This window comes from Epinephelus lanceolatus, chromosome 7 (genome assembly GCF_041903045.1).
Source record: "Epinephelus lanceolatus isolate andai-2023 chromosome 7, ASM4190304v1, whole genome shotgun sequence".
Lineage (NCBI taxonomy): Eukaryota > Metazoa > Chordata > Actinopteri > Perciformes > Serranidae > Epinephelus > Epinephelus lanceolatus.
The window spans coordinates 24934773-24961567 of record NC_135740.1 but is presented as its reverse complement, the minus strand read 5'-3'; the positions used below and the strand labels follow the sequence as shown (position 1 = coordinate 24961567).

General features: G+C 42.6%; 1 protein-coding gene across 2 annotated transcripts in view; it reads left to right on the top strand.

Annotated features, from left to right (window-relative positions):
* Window positions 1-4588: 4588 nt before the first annotated feature.
* kcnip1a (Kv channel interacting protein 1 a) overlaps window positions 4589-26795 on the top strand; it is a 61918-nt gene continuing 39711 nt past the window's right edge. Inside the window, exon 1 of one of the 2 annotated variants that reach the window (XM_033633478.2) lies at window positions 4589-4875. In XM_033633478.2, coding sequence (XP_033489369.1) covers window positions 4788-4875 — 88 coding nt within the window. In that variant the 5' untranslated portion in view covers window positions 4589-4787. Of the gene's footprint in view, window positions 4876-24056; window positions 24704-26795 lie in introns of those variants that run through there. The other variant, XM_033633479.2, reaches the window with a different exon arrangement.

Genomic DNA, 26795 nt, shown 5'->3' with positions numbered 1-26795 from the left:
TTGCCTCAGTACAGTTGTGTGTGTGTGTGTGTGTGCTTAAGGTCTTGTTTACATGAGTTAATGACCTCTGTGTTAATTATTTTTCTGCGCTGGATGTTAATGATGCCACGCTCAGCTCTGGCTCTTTGCATGTAGGCCAACATGGGAGTTACAGTAGAGAGTGATGGAGGAGACAAACTGGAACTGTAGTTAAAAGGAAGTGTGCATGTATGACATGTCACGGGGGGTGTCAATGACAGCTGGGCTCAGGCCTCCTGAGAGAATGTTCTGTGGTGACGTTTAAAGACACTTCTGGAGCTTTCTCTATACGTGTGTGCTCCGCATATGTGTCTGAGAGTGTATCTCAGCTGCAGGGGATATCTCCTTCTTGCAGGAGTGTGTGTGTGTGTGTGTGTGTTGTCATCAGTTGTCATCAGCAGGGTGTCTCGAGGGTGGGTGGGTGGGGGGTTGCTGGAATAGGGGTGGCAGATGAGAAAGAGGAGAGAGAAGGATGGTGTGCTGAGGTTTTAATTTCACCCAGTGGGGACTTTGTCACTCCATCACTGCCACTGACACCCTGAGCGTCCTGGGCTCAAGTGGGGTGGCGGTCTGGAGTCGACTTCCAGACCTCCAGGGCGTCGCTTGCTGCTCACACCAAGAGATGAGCTCTAAATGTGGGTTTCTCCCACTGCTGCGTCTGAGCAGATGGGTCTTGATGCTGGAAGGTTTTGGTGTTGAGCTGTCACACAAGCAGTGTTGCGGTTGTGATGCTGTGTGTAGTAAGACCTGGATTGGTATTGTCACGTTATGCAAACACATTTTGACACTAAAAATGTCATTGCATGTTAAATTACCAACTGCTGAGCACTTGTTCCTTCTATATGTGTACAGATTTGGCATTTTGTCTCCCCGCCTCTGTCTCCTCAGTGCTGAGATGCGCCTCCCTTTATTCCCACCATCTCTGTGTGTGTTGTTGTGGCCCTATCAGTCCATCTCAGTGCCTGTTATATTTAGAGGCAAAGCACTATCAGAGCTTACAGCTGGCCGCCTGTGATTCAATTCTGACAGATCTACAGCGTTCAAAGCAATCTCCTCTCTTTTTGTCTCGCTCATTTTTCTGCCCATCTCCACCCCCTCTCCATTGTTCTCTCCACTCCATCTCTTCCTCCTCTTTCATATTACTTTCACCTCCACACTTTGAATCTTGTTTTCCCTCCCTATTCGTCTTTACTTGTGTCGCTCCTTTATACACCTTAAACTCTCCATTTCAACTCTCTCACACAGTCTTCACCTTCTTTCATCTTTACCATTTCATCACCCAAGTAGTTTATATCACTGCCTTTTTTTCTCTCTTTTAGCTTTTTCTTTGCCTCCTTTTTCACTTCAATTTGAAGTGCTTTATTGCTGTTGTGCATCATGAAACTCTATCTGTCCTCTAGCTCCTCTTGTTTCGTCTCTCCTTCGCTCCCTTACAATTTTCTCCCCATCTTCATCATCCACAGTACCCATCAGGTATCTCCTACCAGGCGCGGAGACGAGAGCTTCATCACTTTGAGCAAATCCACGCTGAAACGAACATCAAACAGTGCAACGTCTAATTTGGGAAGAGACAAGCAATTAGCTGCTATTACATCCTTGAATCTGTGCGCAAAGGCAACCTTAATCTCATTAATCATGAACAATGGGGGCGGTAATAGAGGAGCATGTTTATGCAAATTCCCCCACACAGTAATCTTCTTCATGCTTAATAGCCAAAGCAGCGGTGGCGCCTCAGAAAACAATCATCCCCCTTCTTTTTTCCTCCGCTCTGCCGTTTGACTCGCTTTTACTTCCTCCACCTCTCCCCTTTTCCTTTTCTTTCACTCTGCTCTCATGTTTTTGAACCGTCAGAGTAGCTGGAGAGTATTGATCCCAGTCCCTGCTGGACCCTTAACTCTGATAGCAAATAACTTTTACATCCCCCCTTCTTTTGGCAGACCCCCCCCCCCAAGCTCATTCTCCTCCATCAATTCTCTCCATTTCTTCTGTTTTTATGCCTTTCATTTGCATTTTTATTGTTTCATTGCTTGCCTCTCTCTCCCCCCCACAGTGTCTGTTTACATCTATTTCTTCATTTCTCCTCCTCTTAACTTTGCCATTATTGCTTTTTTTCTCCCCAGTATTTTGCGTGCTAGCCCTCAGTCCAGTGGCTATATGTGAGGCAGGACTAAATATAGCCCAGAAGGACATTATAAGATTATGTCTCTGCATCCTCTTTCTCTTTCCATCTCCCTCCTGTGCTCCTCTCTCTTTTCCATCCTCATTTCTCAGCATTTCTCTTGAGGTATGCGAAAGTTTCAGCTGATGATGATAGTGCTGTGTGAAGCCAGGTCAGGATGGATTAGAGGCCATTAAAGGTCAACGGCATGTGATGCATTACAAGACTGGTCAAATACAACCTGATCAATTGATTGGTCAGTGCTGCTGTCTGACTGGAGGTGTATTGATGAATTGAGATTGGGGTCAAATGAATCAATGACCCAGAGGAGCTTGAGATATACTAACATTAATGTAGTATTGTAGTCGTACAACAGTAGTAGTTACCTTTAGTGGTAGAGAATAACTAAGTACAATTCTTGGGACCTGTATTTCTATTTTATGTAACTTTTTCCTCCAAAACATTTCTCTTACAGCCACAGTCACTCTGCAGGTAAAGATTTTTTTACACAAAATATGTGATGAGCAATAAAATAAGATTAAATATTACCACATATCCAACTGTCTGTTTAACATACACGTTATCCTTTTTTTTTTCATCACAAACTCAGCTGTAAGTCTATTATTATTCTGTATTCTGACATACTATTACCTTCAGGTAGAGCCAGTAAATGTAAAAGCAACCACTCCGAGCTTTCCTTCTCACCAACATCCATAACATCACTCAGCAGGGAAGCTGGTTAATCCTCGCTCATGCATTTGGTCAGTGAGTATGAACTCTGCACTTTGTTTTATGGATTATGGATTATGGTTTTATGGTTTTTATGACTTCCTTCTTGTTTCTACAATGCCTATGTATTTATATCTTTCCCAAGGCATGTGCAATACTTTACACATTCTCTGTATTTCGTTTTGTCGTATGTATTTGTTGGATTTGTGGTGTACCACTGTACTGTCATGATTGACTACGTATTGCTTGTAGTTATGTGTGGCACTATTGCCCTGGCAAAGATCCAGTAAAGTACATCTTATCTTGTCCTAGTTGCAAAAATCCAAGTCCAAAGTATAAAATACAGGCTCCTATTAAAAATATACAAATCCCTAGTCACACAAAACATTATTATAGAACAGTTTTAGGTCGTAAAAAAATATAGTTTCACAATCACAGCAGAAAAAGTAAGAAATAAAACTACAGTACAGTCTATTTAAATGTAAAGTGATTTTGTCATTAACTTATCTTTGCGCCTTTTTCATTGAAAGTCAATGTATGCCTGTAAATCACTGGACAATATTAATAATTCATATTTTTAAACACCTAATTTTCTTCGTGAGCCACTGTCAGAAGCACTTTCAGCTGGTTTTCTCACTTTATCTCAACATGATATATAAACAATGTTGTGTTACTAAAAATACAACACGCTCAGTGTATGTGCAATGATGAAAAGACAGACTGTAGAGAGATTATTAATGCAACAATAATACTAATCCAGAACACTTCAAAAGCTGCCATTCTGCCTTATAAATACTGCTTTTGGATGCTTTGAGTGTATTTTAATTGTGATTTTACATCTCACAATGCTTCGTTTTAATTGATTGATTGATTGATTTAATTGCTCATATTTGTATATAATGTATCAGAGTCCCCTCCATTTGTAATGTTTTTCCCTAAAAGGTAAAGTAAAAATTAGACAAAACAGGCACAAATAACAAACAGAAGAGCACAGAAGAGACATTACTCATATCTTTATAGACACATTTATCATATTTCCAGTAATGTTGATCCCATTTTAAAAAGAAAGCATGTTTGAATTTGTTGTATGCCAATTAAAAATAGTCATAAATAGACACAGAGCTCATTTTATCAACTGAAGGAGAGTATTTCTGTCTTATAGGGACTGTGGGAGGGGTTGAAGGAGGAGTGTGTATGTGTGTGTGTATATGTGCGTGTGCCTCGAGAGAGAGAGAGAAACAGACCGAGCGCAGTGTGTTTGTTCTGCATTGTGAGGAGCTGTCCATTGTCACTGGTGCTGATAATGGATTACGGCTCCCCCACTTAAAAGGGAGGATATATTTGATCAGCAGGAGGGAAGAAACGACAACGAAGAAGAAGAAGTGATAGAAGAGCTTATGAGATTGCTTCATTACTACAATCCCAGAGGCTGCCTGCAGATTGGGAGGAAGTTTCTTGGAAACTTGGATTGTAAGAGCACCTCTAACAAGCTCCGGTTGTCTTACTTGGACACTGAGAGTTTATTTCTTCCGCACACTTCCCCTTTCTCTCTCTTACTCACTCTCTCTACATGCTCACCTCGCGCTCAAGCAGTCACTAATTTAGACTCATTCAGAGGTGGGATGGAGGAAGAGGAGGAGGTGGAGGTGGAGTGGGGGAGGGAAAGCAGTGGGGAGATCACCATTTCTTTTTTTTTTCTCTTCCTCCAGCTCGACAGGGCGACACAGTAAGAGGAGCGCCCTCTCCTCTGCTTCTTTCACTCTGCTGGATTCATACACTCCACCAGAAGTTGTATTGATTGCCACTTCGACCTGAGAGTGCAGATTTGAACGTGTCCTGCTCTGGCCCTGCTCAGCCTGCCGTGTCCCAGGTTGCTGCCAGGATGGCGGGGTGTGCCAAGCGCTGCAAACAGGGACTTGTCAAGTTTGCCTTGTCCCTGCACAAACTGATCACAGGGACTCTCATTAAAGGTATGTAAGTGCTTGTCTTTATTACTTTGTGTGAGTGCAAGTGCAAATTTCTGTTTATGTAACTTCCTCTACATGAGTAACTTCCCAGCAGTGAAAGTCGTCCTGAGTGTGAACAGTTGTATTGTAGCAGTCAAGGCCTCATGTTAACATTAGTGTCACACACAAGCAGAAGTGAAAGTCTAATCCACCTCATCGTTCATCTTTAGTTCTCATAACTCTTTCCTTCACACTCCTTCATCTCCGCTCATGTCTGCAGTTGACCTCGTTCTGTTCGGTATATGTTCTCCAGAGAGAGGACCGAAGGAGACAGAGATGAAGGGAGTAAGCAGCTAATAGAGAGGAGAGATAAAGTTGATATAGGGCAGAGTGTGTGTGCGCTTGTGATGAATGTGAGTAATAAAACGTGTCGGTGTGGCAACAGGGAAGAGGAGCCATACACACAGGATGATGAGAGGAAGGGGAGGGTTTTACTATTGTGATTCATTTGCTGGTATTTAGTGTGTGTGCGTCCACGGTTTGGTGCCTGTAAGTGAGGGTCCTGTGATTTTCCTGTGTGTGCATGCAACATTAGAGTGGTATTCTGGTGCTTTTAGTATCGAAGCAGTGCAGGGGAATACACACATAGCTTCAGAAAACTGTGCAGCACGGCAGCACCCTGGAGGCACACACACAAACACACACATGCACACTTACAGTATAATGCTCTTTGAGCCCATTGACTTTTTGTCTGGAGGGATGGGAAACATCTAAGAAGTCTGTCACACACATACAGTAGATGTACACACACACGCTTGCACACGTGTTTGAGGATGGTTCAAGCATTCAGTCACGGTGGGTAGAATTGCCCTCAAGGTGTGTCACACACACACACATGCACGCACACAGACACACATCGTTATACAGGAGCTGCTGCTGAGGTTTGGTTACGTAACAAATTACTTCTTAGAAGAAAACTCAAAGATGGTCAAAAATGGAAACAGCAGTAAAGAAGAACGTAATGCAGCAGAAAGAAATAAAAATACACAATTGTCTAAAAGCACTTAAGAACACACACACTTGCAAGAACACTCACATGCACACATATGTAAAAGACACACATGGCACTAAGACACGACCATTAAAACACCCACACAGACAATAAGGAAATGAGCTGCAGGAAGACGAGATCCGGGTCTGCAAAATATCAGACACCCAAACATACACACACTTAGAAACACACACACACACACACACTTAGAAACACACAATGAACACACAAACGCACAGGTCTACATCTGCTCTTTTTCAAAGCTCCGGTGGGAGCGAGAGCTACATCTGCAACAACATCAGATTAGACCATGGCCATAAAGGCAAATGGCCTACACACACACACACAAATACAAATCCCAGCTCCTTAAAGGGCCATTACAATTTTGTACTTTTATGGGTTGTGTTTACTACCCATTGCTTTTCAATTTGGGACGTTGGTGTTTTAACTGGGCATGAACAGAAGCTGCCCGGTGCCCTCTTTCTGCAAACCGATGCACACCGAGGGCTGAAACACTGATTGCACACACTTCTGCTGTTGTATTTTAACAGCAAATAGAAAACATTTAACACTGAGCTCTTTCTTTGCTGAGTTTCACTTTAACTTGAGGTTTCACTGAGAGCTGTGGTCCATTTTTAGTGACTTTCAGAGACTGTCCGCACCAGGAACTGGATCATTGTAAACTGGTTAGTCATGGAGCCATTTGGAGAGCATGGAACGAGAGTCTAATCTAATGTACTTTTTCTTGGTTTCGTGTTTTTCTAATGGCGCCTAATGATGTCTAATGTGGTTAGGGTTCGAATATTCAGTTGTTCTAAGGATCAGTTTTCCAGATGACGGTCACATGACACAAATGCTGCATCACAAATGTGTCTGTGAAAGTGAGGGGAGTGTGCAGGACCTTGACAGAGGACTTTAATGAATCTAGCTTGAACGCTGTTCTCTTAAAGAGGTACTCCATTGATTTAGTATTGCAGTACCAAAAAGTTTCGGAACTTGTCAGAGACAGATTAAAAAAATATTGGACAAAACTGAAGCAGCAGAGGCCATGATAGTCTAACGTTTCCCACACACTACACTTCCCATGATGCAACTTGTTCGCATCTTTGATTGGACTCTCTTAAGCCCAGTTTAGACCCAAGATTCACAATGAGACAGAATATTGCAGTGGTGTGAACTGGCTGGTCTCAGCTGGACTGAAACTGGCCGATGATGTCACCTGCGACTCAGCTCGTCAAGTCACCAGTGGCTGGTTTTAAAATTAAAGGTATGTGACCTGTTTCAACAGCCAATCAGCCTGTAGTGAAGCCAAGTCAGTTACAAACTGTTGGCAGACGGTGTGTTCACTCGTTTCCTTCTCGGACAACAGCCCTTTGTACGAGTTGAGCTTGAATTTTCTCAGTGTTACAGTCTCTGTCCTCATGATGTGTCAGTGTCGGGTGGTGGGTTGCTGCTGTGTGCATGTCACACACAAATCCTCAATGCATGATTAAATGGTGCTGGTTATTTAAATCATTGTGTTGTATTTACTACAAATACCACCCATCTGAAGCTAAGATTTTTTTTTTTTTTAATCATTTTTGCCCTTTTCACTTGTAGCAAGGATCTCACTGTCACTATCCTCATTCATATTTTAAGAAGCTACAAATATTCAGCGATAAAACAAGCCTGAAAAGCCCAAAGCGGGATCAAAAGTACTAAGAGTCGTTGTTATGGAGACAATACACATCTCGTCTTGTCACTTTGGTGTTAACTGACAGGTTTTCAGAATGTTGCAGACTGGAGCGTTTCAAGTAGTTGCAAGTTTCAGCTTGTCTCATCATGAATCTTTGGTCTAAACTGCTCCACACTCCTATAGGCTGTGTGGTACTCTGTATGATGAGTAAACTGATCCTCATGTGTAAAACTCATGGAGTGCCCCTTTAAAGGAGCAGTGTGTAAGATATTTAGTGGTGCTCCTCCAGATTAGGATTCCTTCAGTCTTTTATTGTTCAGGAGGTTTGTGCTGGGAGCCGAATCAATTATTAGAGGTCTTCTCCTTTCCAAAACAAACAAACCAGGCAATTAAAACCGATAAAAACACTGCAAGCAGTTCCTGTTACAAATCACCGTTTCACTGTTTCTTCTACACTGTTTGGCACGTTCCAGACGGGCTGCCTGCCCAGTGCCTGCTGTGTGTGCTCACATTTTTTCTCTGATAACTGAATGTGTGCTGACCTTGTTTCTGATCCAGATGTTCAGGCGGTTTTTACCACGAGCTGAATTATCCGCAGAGGTCTCTTGCTGTCAGGAACAGACATGGTGATTTTTAAACTGGTGGAAACGCTGAATAAAGCAGTTTTATTTTACAAAAAATAATCTCTGTTTTCCTCATGCTGCTCTCCATGGAGGGGCCTGTAACTGCAGTGGTTGATGCACAAACACAAATGGCCTTGTCTAGAGCCAGTGTTTGGTATGTCCATTCTGGGCTACTGTAGAAACATGGCGGTGCAACATGGCAGACTCCATAAACAAGGACCTGCTCCCTGTGTACATATGAATGGCTCAAAAACACAATGACACACTGGACCTTTAACCCTTTCTTATTTTTCTCAATTTTCTTTGAGATACTACAACTATGACTGCCATTACTAGTTAGTACCTGTCATCAAAATGAGGGAGTAGGGGAATGTAGAGTGTGCAACCTTCCCTTGGCTCCTTCTTGCTTTTCTGTCTACCTCCTCTTTTCTACTTTTCTATCAATCTAATCTTAACCCTTTGGCTTGCACTCGGAAACCCCCAGATGGCACCATTACTCCTACTTATAGTCTCAACATCTAGTCCTACACTGAACTGAACTGACCCTTCCTGTCAGAAATAATGTGTGATTAATTTTAAGTTGCAAATTTTAAGGCACTGATCCATCCATCCATCCATGCATTTATTTATCAATCCACTCACTAGCACGCTCCGCCTAATCTTTTTCTTCAGCAAGATGCTGACATTAAAGGGCAAACAGGGTTCCAGTACTTTTCTGTAGCCGACGGGCCTGACTGCCTTTTCAACACTTCACTGTAACTTACAGACTCTTTTTCAGATGACCTTTAACAGTCAGCGTTTCAGGACAGTTTAAGAGCCACAGTAATAAATTCTGGGGAAAGAAAAGTATTCTTCCTCTCTCTGCAGCAACAGGAGCTTTACACCATCAGCTGCATGAAAAGCACTGAGAAAACACTGAGGTTTTGTGTGTTCAGTGCACTGACAGGCAAAGCACATACAGGTATGCTCAGAGGATTTACCTCTGTGTGGAGTGACTGTCAGAGCAGCATTGACCTCTGCTGGCTGCACTGAGAAAATACAGGTTAACAGACAAAATCACAGGCGCACACGTCATGTTTAACTATCAAACACTAGCTCACTCAAAGTCAAGGATTTGTACTTGATTCTGATCTTACTAATCCTGTTTCCTCTTTGAGATTCATGGCACAGACGTGCTGCATACCAGAGTACCCACTGTTAATTAAATGAGAGAAAGTCAAAGTGATTTGAGAGGAATATGCATGCTGGAGAAGCAAGGTGTCAGAACTAATGTAAAAATCACTATATTTCAGTTAAAGGGGTGAATTATGGAACATTTTTCTATATTAAGAAGCTGTGTGTTGCAGACTTTGTAAGTTTAATGGTAAATAGTAAGTTAATGGACACAGTACATAAGATATGGCTTGTTGGCATTAATATGGTAGGGATAGTGTAAAATTTGTTAAGCTGTGACAAAAATCATAATCTTCCTCCTTGTCGTGTTTCTAATGGCTTTTACAAAAACCCACCATGTCTGAATGAAAACAACCAGTAAGAGCTGAGGAGTCTCTGACGCAACTGGCAGCGCTGATCAAATATGAATCAAGATTCTGTCACTGCATTGCCTTTCTCTTGCCTCTAAGGTTTTAGAAACATGTTTTAGTGAACTGTTTAGCTGTCAAATGAGAAAGTTGCTCCGACCAGTGGGCGGGGATTCATTTTGTCTCAATTGTTTGTCTCTAATTGTTTAAAAGGACAAACATAGGAAGTGAGCAAGTCGGCTATTTACTCATCTTTAAAGTTGTTACGTCTCTCGTCTGATCTTGAGCACACAGCTGATATTTATGTGGTTTGTTTACATGATGTAACAGAGGCGCAATATTTAATGGATTCAGTGTGGACAGCTCTGATGTTACGTAATGCATTGTGATAGTCGGAAGCTTGCTTGCTGTTAGGACACTTTTCAATTAGGTTTCACTTAGGAGCAGCTGCTGGTAAAATCTGGTTATATCAGTCCAGTCCGGTGTTTGGCCTAATATCAAACCAGTTTGAAACTTTTTACAGCGGCCAAACCCTAATCAGCACTGCCGAGTTTGGCAGTTTGACTGCAGATGATGAGCAGTGATTGACATGATTAACAGCTGGGTAAGAGACTCCTGGGCTCTGATTGTTTTTCGGTCAGCTGTGGACCATTAAATGCAGAAGGAGGATGAGGAAGATGATTATACATATAAGATAAGTATAAGATGATCCTCCCAGACTTGGATCGGAGACTCTGTGGTGGTACTTGGCTACATAACATCCCATAGGTGCTCATTAGATCAGGGGAACGAGAAGGCCAGCCAATGGCATCAATGTCTTTATCATCCAGGAACTGCCTGCACACTCTGGCCACATGAGGTCCTGCACCAGGAGGAACCCAGGGTTCACTGTACCAGTGTAAGGTCTGACAATTGCTCTGAGGATTTCATCCTGGTACTGTTTGCTATGACATGGAGGTTTGTGCGACTTACCAAGGATATGCCTCCCCAGACCATCACTGACCTACCGCCAAACTGGTCATGCTGGATGATGTGACAGCCAGCATAACGTTCACCACGGCGTCTCCAGACTCTTTCACACATGTGTCATCTGTGAAGAGACTGGGGCACCAGTGGCGGACATGCCAATTCTGGTGTTCTCTGGCAAATGCCGATCGAGCTGTGCAGTGCCGGGCTGTGAACACAGATCCCACTGGAGGACGTTGGGCCCTCATGCCACCCTCATGGAGTCTGTGCAACCTGATTGGGCTGCAGGTACCGCCTCATGCTACCAGTAGTGACAAGGACACTAGCAGAACACAAAACTAGACACATTCCCTTTTTGGGGGTTGTCTTGCTTTTGCCTCTCCATTGCTCCTGCTGTCTGTCATTTGCACCAAAGCAAGTGAAACTGATTCATGACCACGTGTGCTTCCTAAATGGACAGACTGAAATCCCTAAAGGTTTAACTGACTTAGTGTTAGATTGTGGCAATTAAGTGTTTCCTTAATTTTTTTGAGCAGTGTATAAAAGTTACCAACAACAACTTTAAGGCTATGTTACATTGTTTTCTGTTGCACTGTTTTGTTGTGAGATATTGTCAGTTGTTCTGCTGAGCAGTCTGAGGCACTAACATATAACACTGATGCTTCCTGCTTCATTGTAGCCAAAGCCATTTATCCCGTTTCCTGTCAATCTCTAGTATAAACAGTGTATTAAAGCTAAAAATAAAAGTAAATAATCTCAAAGACAACCACACAAGCTGAAAGTCTGATTTGTTTGCTTCTATTTCACTGAAATCTGGAGTTTCCAAACCTCTTTTAAGCTCTGCTCACTTCCTCTAGCTGCAGGCTGATTAGACCAAATCCCTGTCATGTCTGAAAACCCTGTAAACATACTGTCAAGCCAGGCAGAGTTGTAAAAAGCCTGCATGATTTCACTTATCCTATCCATGCAGCCTGCCCTCAGGTGCCTCCCACTGGCATACAAATCCAACCTGACTGGATGCAGAGCAGTGCGCTTTAAGGTGGTCTGGGCACCTGATGGCAGCTATCAGCAAACAAAGCCGTCTTTGGGTGAAAATCCACAGTGAAACGTAGAAAATACAAATGAATCCCTTCTTTTCTCCAGCCAGGGTAAAGCAAGGGAGCCTCCAGCTAACTGATATTAGTGTAGCTTATGACTTGTATTGCAGTCAGTTCTTCGTTTTACCACCTTGCACTGTTTCATGGGGCGAAATAGTTGAAAAAAATCACTGAACTCAAACTTTTCCACATTTGTCCCCAGAGGTTTCTTAGTCATCAGAAACAACCCTCCTTCAGAAGAACCTTTCCTGGAGGAACAAAACAAAAAAGTTAAATGTGCTGACTCTTCTTAGTCCTCAAAGCGTTCTTGTGTTGGGAATAACAGGAACATGCAATCTTAATCATCCTCATCCTTCCTGTCTGTTTACCAGCTTGGCAGGAAGAGCTGGAGACTGAAAGGCAAACAAGCAAGCTGCTGTTCATTGGCAAGAACTTACAATAGCAAAAGATAACTCCACTGTCCTACATTTAAAAGAAATACTTCACTCCCTGAATGACTATTTGTGTATCAATTACTCACCCCATGTTATGTTGAATTTGTGAGGACATTTTTTGTTTTTCTTACATTCCCCCATAGTGTATGAAAGGAAAAAAATCTTGATGAACTGAAGTCATAAGGGGCCACACTTAACTACAATAAAACTGTATCAAAACATCTGTTTACAAGCTCTAGCACAACTTGTGCAGCATAATCCAAATCTAATTTATCCAGACATAAACAGCTACAAACATGGACGACTAGTGCACCTTGGGATTGTATGCAAAAAGGCTTTAAATTGTAAGATTCCAGTGAAAAATGCATATGTTTGGGGAGTTCTGAGCATACGTCTGGATAAATGAAGCTTGGATTATACTGCACGAGTTGTGAGAGTTTGTAAACTGATATTTTGATTTTGCTGTTGTTAAGCGCGGCTCCGTATGACTTCAATACATCAAGAATTTTCCCAGTTTTTGGATTCTTTGTTCACCATGGAGGCATGCGAGAAAAAGAATTCACCAGAGTGAGTAATTGATTTACAAATGATCATTTGGGGGGTGAAGTATTTCTTTAACATTGCTCAATATCTGGGAATTGAGTAGTCCTTAGTAATAATTATTTAAATGTCAAGAAAAAGGTGTTTTCTTTGCATTTTTTTTAAACAAATCTCAGTATCTCATGCCTCTTTACTTTCCATTCTTGAGTTTCTCATGCTGCACAGCAGAGGGCGTCTGATTCCTCCTCCTCATTTCCTCCCCATTCCTGTAATCCCACATTGTCAGGGCAGATCAGAACAAAAGTGAAGTTGAATCTTAACCAAATGAAGTATTAAATATTCAGAGACTTAAAGTGCTCGCTGATGAAGCAGCTCTTCTTCTGATGGTTGATGAATGATGACGGACACTGAGGTGGATTCTCCAGCTGAGGGTTCACCGGACTCAGATCCGAAGTGTTCGTCATAAGTGCTTAATGAAACATTCAGCAGCCCCCCTTTTTTTCATTAGATATTCGCTTCAGGTCCCTCCTCTCTGAGTCGGGGGGACTTGGCTGCACTTTTGTATCCAGGGAGGCAAAGGAATGAAAGGAGAATGGATGAGTAAATGGGAACAGAGAGGAGACAAAAGGAGCATGTGTATGTGTGTGTGTGTATGTGCATGATTGCACTCTTTGCATGTATGTGAGTATGCACACTGCACACAAGCTTTGATGTGGATATTAATGTGTGTGCTTTTCCCTGTGTGTGTGTGTGTGTGTGTGTGTGTGTGTGTGTGTGTGTGTGTGTGTGTGTGTGTGCTCTGCACCTTCTGTGTGTGTGTGTGTACTGCTCTACTATGGCTCCAAAATGCTGTCATATCACTTTTAATGTGCCATAGGGGACACAGTGCATGTTTAATACAAAATATAATGCATAATAATTCATATGGAAGAGGCTCTCAGGGGACGAGACGCCGTTCTTCCCCCTGAAATGCTGTAATCAATCCCCAAGCTGCATACAATTAACACTTCCATCACTCTGATCTGCTGAGGAGGAAGGAAACGAGGGACACAGAGGGGGAGAGTCAATAGAGGTGTTTGTATTCAGTTCACAGAGACCAATCGGGTACTTTAGGTAAAGAAATAAGCAGCAGTAAACAAAAATGTGATTTTCATTTGCACTTTTTAAGAAGCTAACACCCTGGTGTGTCATCCAGGAATAGTAGTGACAGGAATCGTGTACAGTAGCACCCGTGGGAAAGGTGATGCTGTCTGTTAAACATTTATGACATAAAAAAAACAGTAAATATTTAAAGCAGGCTGAAAAATGAATGTTTCACAGCTTGGTGTGAGTGTGTTTCTCATTTACTGTTTTTTGTCCTGTGCAAGTTCACCTCGAGCTGACTGGGTTTTTAAAGAGTTCTGCAAAATGTGCCATCTGTGTATCGACCAGAGGGAGTAGGTTAGATGGTCACAGCAGAGAGGAGTTTTTCACATCTTGACAGGTGACATAAAGTAAGTGGGCGGCGTACAGCACTGAATCTTCCTGAGAGATTCATTGTGGGGCAGAATAACAGCAGCCGTGGCCTTGAAAAGAGAAATAGACTGTTGTCATGGAAAGAAAACTCAAAACAGAGCAGATTCACCCATACAGGTCCCTGGTCTTTCCTATATAACATTGTTACCACTGATCAGTCTGTTAGGAGTGGGCACCAGTTCAGAAAAGTCACCAGCCATCTTATTTTGAATCAGTTACGGGGTCAGCACACCCAAATTACTGTATGAAAAACATGGTTTTAGTTTAATTTGTCCAGGTTTTGATAGATCTGAATATTGTAAAGATGAATGGCATTTTGTTTTTGGCATTAAGTGAAAAATTACATTTAACATAGTGCTTACGAGTTAACAACCATGCCAGTAACTGGCTATAAACTTTGCAGGGCTGTAGCCTTGGAAACAGCAGTGCTTTAAAGCTCTAATATGTAAGATTTCGTGGGATTTAGTGGCATCTAGTGGTGAGGATTGCAGATTGCAAACAGCTTAAAGGTCTTCCAGTTAGGATTTTTTCAGTGTCCATTGGTCATGAGGTTTTTACCGGGAGCCAAATTATCCACAGAGGTCTCCTCCTCTCCAAAACAAACCCAGTTATCAAAACTGCAACACTGGATAAAGCAGTTTCATGTTACAAATCAGTGTTCTACGCTGTTTGGCATGTGGCAGACAGGTTGTTAACCCTGCACCTACTAATGTGTGCTCACCATTCTACTCTGATAATTTAAGATCCAGCGTTCAGGTGGTTTTAATCATGCGATGAGTTATCCGCAGAGGTCTCTTCCTCTCCAAAACAAATGCACCCAGTGATTTAACCCAGTTTAAACACTGAATAAAGCAGATTCACATTAAAAAATCAGTTTCCGACACTTTTGCTGCGGAGGAGCTGCCATTTACAGCTGGTGTTTGGTTTGTCTGTTCTGGGATACTGTAGAAACATGGTGGTGCAACATGGCGACTTCCATAGACAAGGACCTACTCCCCATGTGGGTTTTTAAGGCATTGTCCACTGAAAGCAGCTGCCTGTGAGAGTGAACCAAAACAGCAGCACCTGAGGCAGTAACATCCAAACAAGCTTGTACTGAGGTGTGGAGAGTGATCCTGCGATTCACTGATACAGTGAAAATATAAATTATAGATTACAGTCCAAATCCCAAAGATATTAACAGACAATGAGAGAGCACTAAGAAACCAGTAAATACTCATTTTAAGAAAGTGGAGTCAGCAGTTTTTACATTTTTGCTCGATAAATAACTTAAGTAATTTTCTTTGATTGAATGATCACCTAATCAACATTTCAGCTCTACAGAGTGCCCCAGATATGCAATTTTTCTGTAGGCCAGTGGGGGAGTTAGTATTACATTGGTTCTCTTGTCAAAAGCCATGGGATTTTTTCATCGGATTCTGGATTACTGCAAATAAATAAACTGTGGCGAAGAAATATTTAGATAGGCTACTTATGCGTTTTGTTCAGTAACACTCAAGTGAACACCACTTTCAGAACTGATGAAGCCTAAATGCATTCGTCACAAGTAAAATTGTAACTTTAGGTCAGAAACGAACTACACTATGGTCCCATATGATTTAACATCCCTACCACAGTGAGGCTGTACAGCTGTGATGATATTCTGTAGTCTCATTTAGCCACTTGTTGGCAACCACCTTTTGTAAGACACATAGAAGCTTCAAAGTCCTCAAGTGGGATATTTATTAGGAGTGTAACGATCCATTGATTTGGATCAATATATCGATTCAGTGATAAACGATCCGTTATCATTGATGCAAAGAACATCGAGCCATATCGTCATCTTTACGATATGCTTTTATTTTGAAAGTCTGTGTCACCGTCAAACAGCAGCAGGCAGATGGCATGCAGCCAAGATGCTGAGGATAAATGAGGATATCGTTATTTACACGGGAATTAATTAGCAGTGTGGAAATATTCTCGATTTTGGAGAATATACAGGTCAACAGACAGAGCATGTGCTGTATGTAAACACTGCCATCACGAGCTAAAACCGGAAGTAACGTTACCTGCCTGGCAGGGGATCTCACGCAGCCAACTCCTGGCAGCAGTAGGTTCTCAGTTTTAACTATGTTGGGCTGAAAAAAACATGCACACAGGCTAAATGTCAAACGTGCTGTTCTGTCGGGAGGTGCAGCAACTTAAACCAACAGTGAGTAGTAAAAAAATATGAATAATAACGTTAGATGGAAATTTGTTAACGTTAAGCTGCAAGTTGACAAAACACAGCTAGCTGCTAAGCTAATTTATATAATGTAAACATGCTTGAGCTTATAATGGGTGACAACCAAAAAACAACTGTTTTGTCTCTGAACCTTGACAGTTATTATTGAGCTGAATTTTATTCCTTTGTTAAATGTCGCTGTTAATCCATGGCTGTTGGGCGGAGTTTGCTGTCAATGCTTTGAGCCAGATAGCCCTGAAGTTTTATGAAAATATTATAGTTTGGCTTCAAATGAAAAGATTGTTTCCAGAAAGGTGTCTGTGACAGAAAGCCCTGAAGATTAACTTTATAATGCTGTGTTAGTGGAGTCAGTATAAAGGTAACTCCACTGCACTTAATTGGTTAAAATTATTTACATTATTTAGGTGTTGTGTTTATCTTTAATGGCCAAAAGCAAAAAAGAAAGAAAGGAGTGGCAGATTGTTCTCTAACAGACTGTGTTAAATGGGCATCACAGGCTCCTGAATCAAATCAAATCAAAACTGTATCGTAGCAGACTTTATAGTATCAGCAAATATCATATTGTTGTTTAAAGAATCCATATAATATTAGCCTATATCATGATGAAACTAGTGATTCACAACCCTATTTACTGATGTATTTGATGCCATAGCACAAAACGTGAAAGTCTCTTCAGCTTTTTAACCACAGAGAGAGCGGTTCGTCCACCGATCAGCTGTTCGATCCCTGGCTCCTCCAGTCTGCATGTCAAAGTATCCTTGAGCAAGATACTGAACCCCAAATTGCTCCCGATGATACTTCCATCGGTGTGTGAGTGTGTTAAAAACTGAGTAGCAGATGGCACCTTGTATGGTAGCCTTGGCCACCAGTGTATGAATGTGTGTGTGTGAATGGGTGAATGTGACTCGTAGTGTAAAAAGCGCTTTGAGTGGTTGGATGACTAGAAAGGTGCTATACAAATGCAGGTCCATTTATCATTTACCTTATTTCGGGCATCTTACCAAAAACCCATTCAGGAAACCCATTGACGTTGAGACGAGGGAACCATGAGTGGTAAAGTGCTAACTCATTTCCGGGTTTTAGGACTCATTCCTGGGGCACTCAATACTGAGGAAATAGTCCCAGTAGTCACCCTATTTTTTTTTTGTTTCTTAAAAAGTAGGCTTTTAATGTTTTAGCACCACACATTCTATTCACCTCCATTGTACTGGTTTTGCAGGAGTAAATCTCAGAAATGGACATCTCAGAGATCTGCACGGCTTCATACTGATAGAGGTAATTTATTTTTTGTGATTCGGGTGAAATGATCCTTTTAGTGATGATTATGTATCAGCACTTGTAGCACAATGCCATTCTAGAGGCAAAATGACTTTGGCAGTGTTAACTCACTCCCTGCACATTGATTGCAGTCAGGCCTTGTTGCACAGCTTGGATTCTGTTGTTTGTAGTCTATGTGGGAGCAGCCGATTTCGGCGGCGTTACACCTCATTCCCATGTCTGTCAGGGTGGTTGAGCTCGTCTCCTCCACTCCTCCTCACTCCAGTAAATCAATCTGTTTGTTCTGATGACTCAGACGACACTGAGCCTGTTAGTGGCCAGGTGCAGTTTTCCCTCCTTGTACAGTGCTTCTCTCCTTTCCGCCTACCTAGCTCTTTTTCATCTCTCTCTCTCCCTCTATTCTGTCCCGGCCATCTTGTTTCTGTCATTTTCATCTCCCTCGCTCCCTTATTCCATCTACCCCTTCCCTCCTCACCTATCTCCCCTCCATCAACTTTGTCCTCCCAATTCTCTGCTCTAATTCGCTTCTCCCCACCATCTCCCTTTTTCCTCCCTAACCTCCTCCCATCTTTCATACCTCCTAAATTCTCCACTCTCATCAGCCACACTCTCCTCCCTCCTTCCTATACTTATTGCTCCCCTGTCTCATTCCCTTCGCTTGCACCATCCTTCCTTCCCTCCACGCTGCCCTCCCAATCCTCTGCTCAAATTGCGCTCGTCTCCTCTCCTCTCTGTGGTCATCACTACGACAGATTCCATCCAGCCTTTGTCTGATAAGACTGGGCAGCGACTAACCAGCCAATTTATTATTCACTGCCAGCTCGCCACATTTCCTCTGCTTGTCAACACTTTCTTTCTCTGCTGTCAAATGCTATCTGCCTTTCCCCCTTCTTACTACCCCACTGCCTAACCCCATACTTTTCTTTGCTTGCCCTCCATCCATTCATCCTGGCAGCTATCTCAATCTAGTAAAAGGTCCGTTGTGTAATGGTTAATAAATGATGAGAGAGCGGTAGGCTGGCACTCGGAATGATCCACAGCACCCTGGACAGGACTGTGTAGCAGCACAGACGATGTCAGGCTTAAAGTCTTGGAAGAATTTGGCGCTCGGCCTAATGTGATGAACCTGTTGCTGTTCAGTGTTATTGCGCTGCAAGTGCATGGTCTGCAAAGCTATTTTAGTTTCCTTGTTTAAAGCACTTAGACGTTAATGCCTCAATTACTTTGTCTGTTTGTGTTCGTCAGCAGGATACCTCAAAGGCTTATGGATTAGATCCCTTGAAAATGATTAAATATTGGTGATGATTTACAGCAGATCTCGATATATGTGATCCAGCCTGGTCGACCTCCAGGGCATAAAAACGCCGGTTTGGGAGTGGACCTTGGCATCAGATTCGGATGCCCAGTGCACCCTTAAGTGTCTGTCTGTGAAATGTACCGGGCTTCCAGCCAACTCCAGTGTAAACCCATCTGCGTCATTAATAGACATTCAGGGCAACGGACATAGTGTGAAGTGCAAGAATGTCCACTTAGGGCAGGAGGAAAGAAAGGTGGATGAGTCCAACAAGTATTGGACTTTGACACAGGAGACCGGTGTTCATGTCCCATGTGAAACTAAAAGTCACATCAGTCATTATGTTGATGTTAGCATTTCCTCAGTCTCTGTTTTTAAGGAGTACTCTTATTTTAGTGCTAGTCTGTATCAAATGTGTTGTATAAGTAAAGTCTGATTCATTGATTGATTAGTCACGTGAGTCGACTGATGTGACTTACATCAACCATAATCTTTTATTAACCTGAACCAAGTAATTTTTCTGCCTAAACCTAACTACTGATCCCCTCCGTCAAGTTATAATGCAAATAGCAGCTGCTTGGCTTCTGCCCAAACAAAAATCCATACTTGTCATATTTTAAAAAGAAGGGATGAGATCACATTGAATATTAACTTAAACAAGATTCACCCACTCACTTTTTTTTTGTTACACTTATTTTTAGTGTTCTGTAAGTTCCTAATGATTTCTCACCAAGTTTCAAGGAAAGAACCATGTAATTTGTGATTGATTATGGATTAAACAAAGAGTGATCAGTTACAACACTCATGAGTCTATCAGAGAATTCATAGCAGGTCATTGTAACATGCAAAAACTTGTCCACAGACAGACATACTAGTCTACATCTATGAAAACCTCTAGAGCTAGACCAGAATATTTGACTATAACGGCTTTCATTTGATGGATAGATAAGGTTTTGGTTTTCAATTTTTTGATTTGGATATTCATATCTTTCTCTTTATTTAACAGTGCTTTGTCAGGTGTTGTCCCTGATTCGGTTATTATTATATATATCTACAATTTATCCAAGATAAGAAAATTGTCACAAGCTGTTATTATGTCACAAAAAGTGCATTGATGTTACCTTGTTCAACCAAAACCCTTGGGAATACAAACCAACATAAAACACACCAAACCTTTTGGAAAATGTATTTAATGACAAAGAACACTACAAACAATAATACTATAGAATAATAGAATCCGGAGGCGATGCCTTGTTGCAGTGGTCGCAGGTTCGACTCCGGCTTGCGACCCTTTGCTGCATGTCAACCCCCACTCTCTCTCTCACCCCATTTCACTCTGTCCTGTTCATTAAAGGCAAAAAGCCCCCCAAAAAAATCTAAAAAAAAAAAAAAAAAAAAAAAGAATAATAGAATCTGTAAAAATGAATGCGGTTAAACCAAAAGTCAAGTATTGTAGTGCTATGCCGTCCATCTCAGCTGCCGAGAACACAGAAATTTCTGGTCGGAGTTATGTTCACCCCCCAACCCAAACCAAAGCTTCCAATATCCACTATTGAACACTATTTAGTCCCCAAAAATGGGTATTTGGGACAGCCTTACAGACTTCAAACAAAAATGGCAGCATAGATTGTTTCAGAAAATGCCCCCCAAACAACATTTGTTTAGGTTTAAGGGATGAAGCTTTACTATACTGTCATATTGTCAGGATAATGACTCTTTTTCATTGGGAGCAAAGTAGAAAGTTGCGTTGGCGATCAGAGTGACTGGATGGATTATAAACACTGTCTCTGCGTGACGATCTCTGATTTTGAATGTCAGCATCTGCCTTGATCTTTTTCCACCTGCCCACTGACTCCTGGTCGATTACTGACCTCTTTCCAATTGATGTTTTGACCTCTTTTGGTCTGATGTTCACAGACAGCTGATGTAGTCTGTTTCCAGCGCTCACTAGCAGGTTGTTTGCTGTTTCCCTGCCCTTATGTCCACAGTTACTGCAAGTGATGCTACACTCTTAGAAATAAGAGTTGCAAAAGGGTTCTTCCTGAAAAGCTGAGGTTCTACACAAAACCATTTGCTTCTGAAGAACCCTTTTTCAGGAAAGGGTTTTTAGGAGGATTCTTTGGAAGGCTAAGGGTTCCATTAAGAATCCCTTTTCATCCAGCTCCTCTGCAACACTGAAAGAGTAAAGGCTGATGTCGTAGCAATTTCGTTAAATCTCCACCCCCTACAAAAGATGACCGTGAACCATGAGTGTTGTGGGTTGCGCTGGACCAAATTAGTTCCGGCCCTGGTAAGAGCCTCATGAAGCCTAGAGTCCCGTTTCCACCGAGCAGTACAGCACTGTACAGTTCAGTTCAGTTCGTTTTTTTTCCATTTCCACTGTGAAAAATTGTGGATGGTACCAATGGAACCGTTCTAGGTATATGTTTGAAGGGTTACTTTTCATTCCAAAGGTACCATACTAAAAATGTTTGGTGGAAACGAGGCTTTAGGCTGCTGGATGTGGTTCTCTTTGTCCCAGGCTAACTTGTTACTAAAACCATGATTAGTAGGAGAGAAATCTATGGGTAGGCTATTGGTTAATGTAGTCAGTTACTATTTTTAGAGCCCCCTGGGTTCTAGGTAACACCCTTGGAATATAAAGGGTGCCTTGGTAGAACCCTACTGGGTGGGTCCTTGTTAGCACACTTAGAGGGTGGAAAGAGAAAGCCCCAGAGAGGGTTTTGGGTGGAAAATTGCACCATAGAAGAATTCTTTGTAGAACCTGTTATTGGGGGTTCAGGGTGGAACCTTTCATAAATGGTTCCAGGCACACCCCTTAATGTTGGGTTCAAGGTAGAAACCTCTGAAAGGGTTGCAATTGGAACCTTTGTAAAAGTTTGTATCGTATCAAAAAGGTTCTAGTTAGGACCTTGATCTCTAGAAGTGTACCTGCCAAGTCTTCTTCTCTTGGGTTTACTATCTGTAAGCAGAGATCCAAATTATTACCATAGATATTTAGTTCTGTATTTTAGTCGACTCCATTTGCTGAAGGAGCTCGTGGGTTATAGTCTCTGGAATCTCCTTGGTCAAACAGTATGTCTGAAATTTTTGCTTTTAGACAATTTCCACCCAATTTTGAGGCTAGTCTGGAAACAGAGGACTTAATTACAGATCCACTTGTCTCCTTATCCTAAAATTAAAGTGATAAGAATGATGTATTTATGTGTGTAACTCCGAGAACAATTTAGTGTTGTAGGAGGTTTGTTTTCTTCCAGTGCCACCTGGGTTTTGGGGTTTTTGAGCAACTTTAATACAGTTCTTTTCCAGTTGACAAGCCAATCTCACCAAATGGTCCACTGAGAAGCTGTTCTATTGTATTTACTCACTGATTGCTTTCTGTCCTCTTCAAATATGTTCATTCTGGGCTGTTTGAAAATTTAGTATTTAGAAAACAACTGATCAGAAAAGCCTGTTTTTTCAGCTTTTCCACTGTGGTGCTTTTTCAGTTTATCCAGTGGATTTTCAACGTGTTTGATCAACCAAAGGCTTTCTCTCCACTGTTAGATGTGTACGTAACCCCTTCACTGAAGTTAAACATCATCACTACAGCAAATCACGCTCCTTATCTCGTCTGTTCAGCCGAGCTTTCAGAATTTAATCAGCGTGTCTGTCTGTGTGTCGCTGCTGTGGTGTGTATTTAAAAACCTGTTTCTCTCTGTTGATATATTGCCACTCTTACTCGTGGGTGTTTGCATGTGTGCCTGTGTGGTTGTGTGTGAAATGCGGTTGTTATTGTTTGATTTTGATTAGAGGCTGCTGTCAGATCTGCCTCTGTCTGCACAGCTAGAAAAGGAGAAAGAGGAGGTGTGGGGTGAGCTCTTGCATACCCAAAAAATGTCTCTCATCATTACCCTTACCCTGCAGTGCTCCTTTTTCCACTTCTTTGTCTATCTACCCCTCTCTGCTTCTCTTCTCTTTTCAAATTTTTGCTCTCTCGTCCACTCCACACCTCCTTCACTCTTGTTTTTACTCTGCATTGATCCTCAGCGTGCAAGCTGCTGCAGCCAGTAGCTTTTAATGAATGCCATGGCCTAATGGCTTTATCATTGGCCTTGATGGCCTCAGCTCAGCCACGCCGATGGCTCGGCTGTAAATTGTTTTCTTAACTAAGGCCACGTGAGGAATCTTAATAGGGGCTGCAGTCGATTTGGCGGCGGCAGAGCCCGCCAATCTCAACAGCTTGGTGTTACATGGGGGGCAGCAAGGGGTTAAGTGTGATTGACAGAGGAGTACATGTGTGAGGTGGACTGTGCTGTTGACTGGCGTCATTCCCCCTGTTTGTATTGTCGTAGAGGGTGTGTGGCCTTGTTGTGCATTCCTGTGATGGATACATCAGCGAGCCGAGAGCAAAAACATGTCTGATACAGCGCGCTGATGCCGGCGCTGACATATGCGAGGCAGTGTTTCTGCAAATGTAGTGGTGTCAGATGTACAGGGCTTTGTCCGTGTCCCACCCGCTAGCAGAATAATTACGCACACACACAGACACACAAGCAGACACACAAGTAGACACACACCACCTGTCAGACTCGTGCATGTAGAGATAAAGCAGCAAATGCACTCTCCACAGTCAGACCGTTTGCCTGCTGAATAGCAAAGCGGGATGGATCAGTCTAGCCCTCCCTTATCTCCCCCTCACCTCTTGCACTCTCCATCCCTCTCTATCTCTCTATTTCACCCCCTTCCCTCCCACCCCTCACCCTCTCACTTTGCCTCCCCCGCCGTTTTTTGAATCCTCCTAATTTGTCTCTGTCTCTTCTTTCTCTTCTCCTCCCCCTTTCCTGCTCTTCCTCCTCTCAGCTTTCTCATTCCTCTTCCCCTTCTCTCTCTCGCACTCTCCCTTGAGTTTTGTCCTCCCCTAGACTCCTCTCGCACACCCCTCTGCTCTCCCTCTCTCCGTCTCTGTCTCTTCCTGTGCAACAGTGTGCAATCCCTCTTTCCCCACCAGACAGACAAAGAAAGCGACTGAGACGAATAGAAGGGGAAGAGGGAGCAGAGAGAAGCAGAGACAGAGAGAGGCAGATACATAAAGAGCCACAGAGGAATTGATGGAATGACAGTCCGGTGGCGGGCGACACACTGAGGGAGAGAGGAAAAAGGGAGGGTCTGCATGGTAGAGAGAGATATATAGAAGAGATGTAAAATAGGCAGCCTTAGTGACAGCGTTAGACAAAGGTAGCTTCAGAGTGCATGTGCGCCCTCTATTTCATTCACACACTCTCTATCTTTTAAACACACACACACACACACACATCTTCTCTCTCTCTTTCTCACTCACTCACTCACTCACTCACACAGACACACGCACACACCCTCGAGCAGAAGCAGCAGAGCAGTGTGGGTGTGAGGCAGCATGAGAAGTGATATCTGTACTTCTACACATACAGCTGGCTGATGGACTAACTTAATTACAGCACACACACACCTACTGTACTGTACGCACTCTCACCAGCACACCTTGATTATAGGCAGCCAGACACACACATACACACACAGAGGCGCAAGAACACAACCTGTCTGCGGCCAGAAGTCAACATGGGTCTTGTGATGGGAACCTTTTCCATGCAAACCAAGCAGGTGAACTACCACAAAGGTAAGAATTTATTTTTTCAAATGATCAGGTTTCTGTGTGTGTGTGTGTGTGTGTGTGTGTGTGTGTGTTCGCATGCATGCGGCTGTCATATGAGAGGAGCACCTGTCATGTTGTTTGAGCCTTAATGATGGAGTCATGTACGTTTGCTCTCAGAGTCATGAATATTGCACAGGAAGTGCATTATGGGAATGAGCTGAACGTACAGTATTCTGAGCAGCGATGTAAAGTTGGTGAGAAAAAAAAATGTCATTCATTATTGGTTTATGATGCAATCTCCAGGCCATCTGCCCTGTGGATTTAGGAATACATGTGTGTATTCCTATGTGTGTGTGTGTGTGTGTGTGTGTGTGTGTGTGTGTGTGTGTGTGCAGCTGTGCCACTGGGGATGTCTATAAAAGGTGATGGTATTTACCCCTCTCCAGACCAACCTGCTTCCTGTCTGCCTTGTTTGTTTGACAGGAGGAAACTGGCACTGACACTTGATGCATGCATGCTAATGTGTGTGTGTGTGCGCTCACATACATAAAAGTGTACAGCTTTGTTCATGAAAATATTTATTATTCATCATTTATGTAATATTTATTATGCATTGATGCATGCATACTAATATGTGTGTGCCTATAGCCATAAATAAGTAACTGCACCTTTGTCCATGAAAATATTTATGCACATAATTCACTCCTAAAATGTAGGCGTATAATTGTGTATGTTGTCTGGCGGCTGTGGCAGCCGTGTGTGTGTGTGTGTGTTTGTGCGCAGTAAATCAGTGTGGTGTAATCCGTCAGCCTTTGGCCATGGTCTGTCCTGTCTGTTGACCTCAAACCTGATGGCTATCACCATCAGACACATAGCTGCATCCCACAGACTGAAGGGACAGAAAACAGGAGTCAGAGCTTGTTTTCCCCTGCGCTGTCACATGCAGGGAAAGAGGAGGAAAATAATGCAGAAATCCCTAACCCACAATGAGATCATGTAAAACAGGTTGTGTGTTACATATGCTTTGACAAAAGCTGCGGAGGCGATGTAAGTGATGTAAATTATGGGCTGTGAATGTTGTGTAAGAAAAATGCCTCTCAGCTGTCTGTATTTTCAGTGTTATACCTGTCAAACATCACACAGAGTATTCAAAATAGCTATAAAACACTGTAGAGACCCTATAAATGTGTTTGTGAAATACAGGCACATATAGCATCCTGCGTGGGGTGTTTATTTTAATTCCCGACCTACGCCTCATTTCAGTGCACAGCAACAGCTCAGATACTTTAGATCCATGCTGAACCGATACACGAGGCACAGTTTCAAGGTGGAGCCCTAAAATATGAAAACTATAGCAAGATCCACAGAGAGAACACGTGTCAGCCGTGTTGTCCTCTAACCCATTTACTAGTTGGGGAAAGCAACAATGCTTACGAAGCAGCTGAGATGTATTTTTAGCTATTTTTTTTTGCGCGGGAAAGGCTCTACTCTAGTTAGGATAACCTCCAAACAGCAGCCACTTTGAAGTATGTGCTGTTAGGGTGAGAGGAGGAGGCCGATAAATGAGTAAAAGTGGGAGTGAAAAATTGAGAAAAGTTGAGAGGAGGCGAGGTTGCTCCTCAGGGGGCTGCAGTGTGAGTGTCAGCGAATGTGTGTGTGTTTCACCATCTGCTGCTGTGTTTATAAAAAGTGTCCTAATGAAAGCAGGGCAGGATTCATTTTGCATGGAAGGTTGGCCCATCCTTGATCACCACCCAACATGAGGCAGCAACCAACTGAGCCAAAGTTAACTTGCTGAGGATACAGAACTTTGTCAGGGTAAAAAATTATTTTCTAAAATGCAGTGTGACTTTGCGCAAGGCAGAGGCATGACACACATGAGTCAAACTCATGAATGTGATCACTCTAGATGTGACAAGGCAAAATCAAAAAGACTTGCAGTATGACATGATTTCTCTTGGGCTTAACCCTTGCGACTCCTGACCTGGAGTGACTTGATATCCTCCCAGAAGCGCAAAGATTATAAATAATGCAGAAAAAAATTGTGTGCAGCCAATCGTGTCTTTAAAGGCGGCCTCGTCTGCTCATTTTCAGGTTCATACTCATATCTTAGGTT